Source organism: Ascaphus truei, chromosome 7, assembly GCF_040206685.1.
Source record: "Ascaphus truei isolate aAscTru1 chromosome 7, aAscTru1.hap1, whole genome shotgun sequence".
In the NCBI taxonomy this organism is placed as follows: Eukaryota; Metazoa; Chordata; class Amphibia; order Anura; family Ascaphidae; genus Ascaphus; species Ascaphus truei.
The window spans coordinates 55955502-55958672 of NC_134489.1; the positions used below are offsets into that span (position 1 = coordinate 55955502).

The following is a 3171-nucleotide window of genomic DNA, read 5'->3' on the forward strand; positions in this document are numbered from 1 at the left end:
ATCGTTTCAACACTTCCACATGTCACATTTACTTGACACATCACATGTATAATCCTTGTTCCACGATTTTGTTTTGTTGCCTAATCCCATGGGCCATTATTGTCTGCTCGGCAAAACTTGTGCGGATCACAGACAAATCTCGAAATACATATCGAGATTTGTTCGAATAACGGCCACTGCATCTGTACAGCTATACAAAAGAAAAACTTGTCTTGATTCTGTCATACACTAAAGAGAATTACCATACACACTGAGGACTAATGCAGATTTTAATTTTATTCTTTGCATATCTTTTTTAAAAGGTAATTCCTAGTAAGCAAGAATAAACAATGGTCCCATGTAAGCACAATAGTCTGAAACACAATGAATAAAAGAGCCATACATTTACCTTACTAAACACAAAACAGTTGACATCACTTTCAGTGTATGCAGGCATCAGCACTGGAAGGTGTATATAAGGGCTTCCCTCTTTGTCATTCAACAGCATCAAGGACTCACATCAACCAATCTACCAAAATGGGAAAGGTAATGTGTTGGGGGTTTTAAATAGTAAAAGAAATAGAGCAAACTAGTTAGGATATAACTTAGTTATTAAATCACTATCAGTATGGTCAATTATACAATTTTAAAGTTTGATATAGCATGCAGTATGTAGCACATTGCAAAATGTTGTTCTTATCAGCTTGTAGGCTGCCATTCGTCTGACAGGGTTTGTAGATAGTCTATTTTATCCTCCATAAAAATGGGTTTGAAGGTACCAGCCCTTCACTAAATAGTTATCTCTATTATCAAATTCATATTATTTTCCTGCAGATATTTGCTTGATCTGCACAATACTTTTAATTTACAGTACTACAGTATGTATGTATGACTAACAAAACATTTGTATACAATAAAAATATTGTACTGTATTGTAGTTATCTAATATCAATTCAATATGAAAAAAATGGAATCCTGAGCATATAGTCATGCCATCATTTCAGATCTGAAGTACCATTGGTTTGTGAGCTTTGAATTCTGGGGCGATTGACAGGAATTGAGACAACAGATACAATTGAATAACCACATTGCTGAACGGAGATTTTAATAATTATTATCTATCTACAGATTATTTTTTATGAGGACAGAAACTTCCAGGGCCGCTCTTATGAGTGTAGCTCTGACTGTCCAGACATGTCTTCATACTTCAGCCGTTGTAACTCCATCCGAGTTGAAAATGGAGACTGGATTCTCTATGAATATGCCAACTACAAGGGACACCAGTACTACCTTAAGAGAGGAGAATATCCTGATTTCCAGAAATGGATGGGATTCAATGACTCAATCAGATCTTGTCACTTGACTCCACAAGTAAGTATTATATGAGATTTGCGACTAGGGGTCATTCTCATAAAGTATGTGTATTATGGCTTTTGAAAAGTCAAACATATTTTGAGTGATGGGTGTTTTTAAGTTATATTTAGAACAAGTAATATTTAGGGCCATATTATGGCCCATATAAGGGAATGAAACAAGTGACTGTATCATATGCTCGTACTGTAATATCTAATATATTAGTTGACATCATCTTTTCTCTCAATCTACTTCTAACCAGCAATAACCCACCTCTACCATGCCGGTTAGAGCCAATCTCAAATGGCAGTATCAGTTAACCATGTTAAACATGTTATTACATTTTTTGCTGATTTCACATATTATTTCTCAATTTTTTATGTTTACAAAGTACCGTGGTGCTTTCAGAATGAGGATCTATGAAAGGGAAGACTTCCAAGGCAAGATGATGGACTTCAGTGAAGATTGCCCCCATGTTTATGATCAATTCCGTTTCCACGACATCCACTCCTGCAATGTGTTTGATGGTCACTGGATCTTCTATGAGGAGCCCAACTACAGGGGCCGTCAGTACTACCTGAGACTTGGAGAGTACAGAAGATACAATGACTGGGGCGCCATGAATTCCAGGGTTGGCTCCTTCAGAAAGATGATGCATCTCCATTAAATGACATGAAACAATAAGTAGGTAATTCTATATTGTTGGCAGGAGCTGTTTGGGCCATTTAGACAATATAGAAATACCCCCTAAAGAATGTGTTTTCCTTATTGATTGAAAATGTTAAAATAAAATAACATTGAAACAATACATGTTTAATACTATTCTTAAACTCTATTTGTACAACATAAACCTAATTACTGCTATAGAGGCTACATAATTTTCTTTGTTGCAAGAAAATTTTATAACTACAGTACCTGTAATTAATTTCACTGTACAAGCTATAACTGTACAAGCTACTGAATTTAGCAGTAGTCAAATATATAACAGGCGAGGAATGAAAGTTATACACAATGTACTCATTTCCTTATCCTCAACTCTCCTTCCAAAGCTCTGCCTTGGCCTACACCACCCAGACGTTATGCAGAAAATTCAAAACAAAGCAATTAAAGAAAACATATAGGAATCCAATCCTTTTATTTACTGGTTTGACATTCAATGTAATTCCCACATTGAGACAAAACACAATGGAAAGATTACATTTAGATATAATTTAACTTTATACCAAAAACTCATAGTCTTGTCTTGAATTGTAATTAATGTGGGATCATAGCAAGATACTCGCTATCGAAACTTAATGAATCTCCCCATAATGCTTTCCTATTTATAATAGTAAACACAATGTGCTTCTTTAAGTACAACCACCTACAGTATACCCACATGAACTTCATAAAATGGTCTTCATGGCTCATATGGTAAAAGTTGCTGCTATACAGTATGTTATGGTAACATTGCTAAAGAAACTTTAGCTACAGTATACAGTACTTCTGAAAAATATTATTCGTACCTCTACTCATGATTAAATGTACATAAAACACTAGTAGTAATCAATAAGTGCTTAATTTATATAGTTCTACTAGAGCTGAGCAAATCAACCCAAATCTGTTTCCCAAATTTTCAGAGATTTTCCCACCAAAATCAATTTCGCGGCATCAAATCTGGAAACAGATTTTGTCAGTTTTAATCCATATGGATTCATAAAAAAACGCGATTGGATATAATCCTTTAGCAGATTTATAGGATCCAATCCGGAATCAGCAATTCATTGGCAGATTCTTAAAAATCAATGGATTGCAGATTGTATTGCTAATACACAACACAAGGTATTGCACACCGCTCAC

At 34.9% G+C, this 3171-nt stretch overlaps 1 protein-coding gene across 1 annotated transcript; it reads left to right on the forward strand.

The window, feature by feature from the left end:
- Positions 1 to 411: 411 nt before the first annotated feature.
- Positions 412 to 2138, forward strand: LOC142499314 (gamma-crystallin-3-like). The gene is made up of 3 exons (XM_075608483.1): positions 412 to 525; positions 1108 to 1350; positions 1724 to 2138. Exons 1-3 carry the CDS (start codon positions 427 to 429, stop codon positions 1997 to 1999), a joined length of 618 nt encoding a protein of 205 aa, XP_075464598.1. The 5' UTR covers positions 412 to 426; the 3' UTR covers positions 2000 to 2138.
- Positions 2139 to 3171: the final 1033 nt, after the last annotated feature.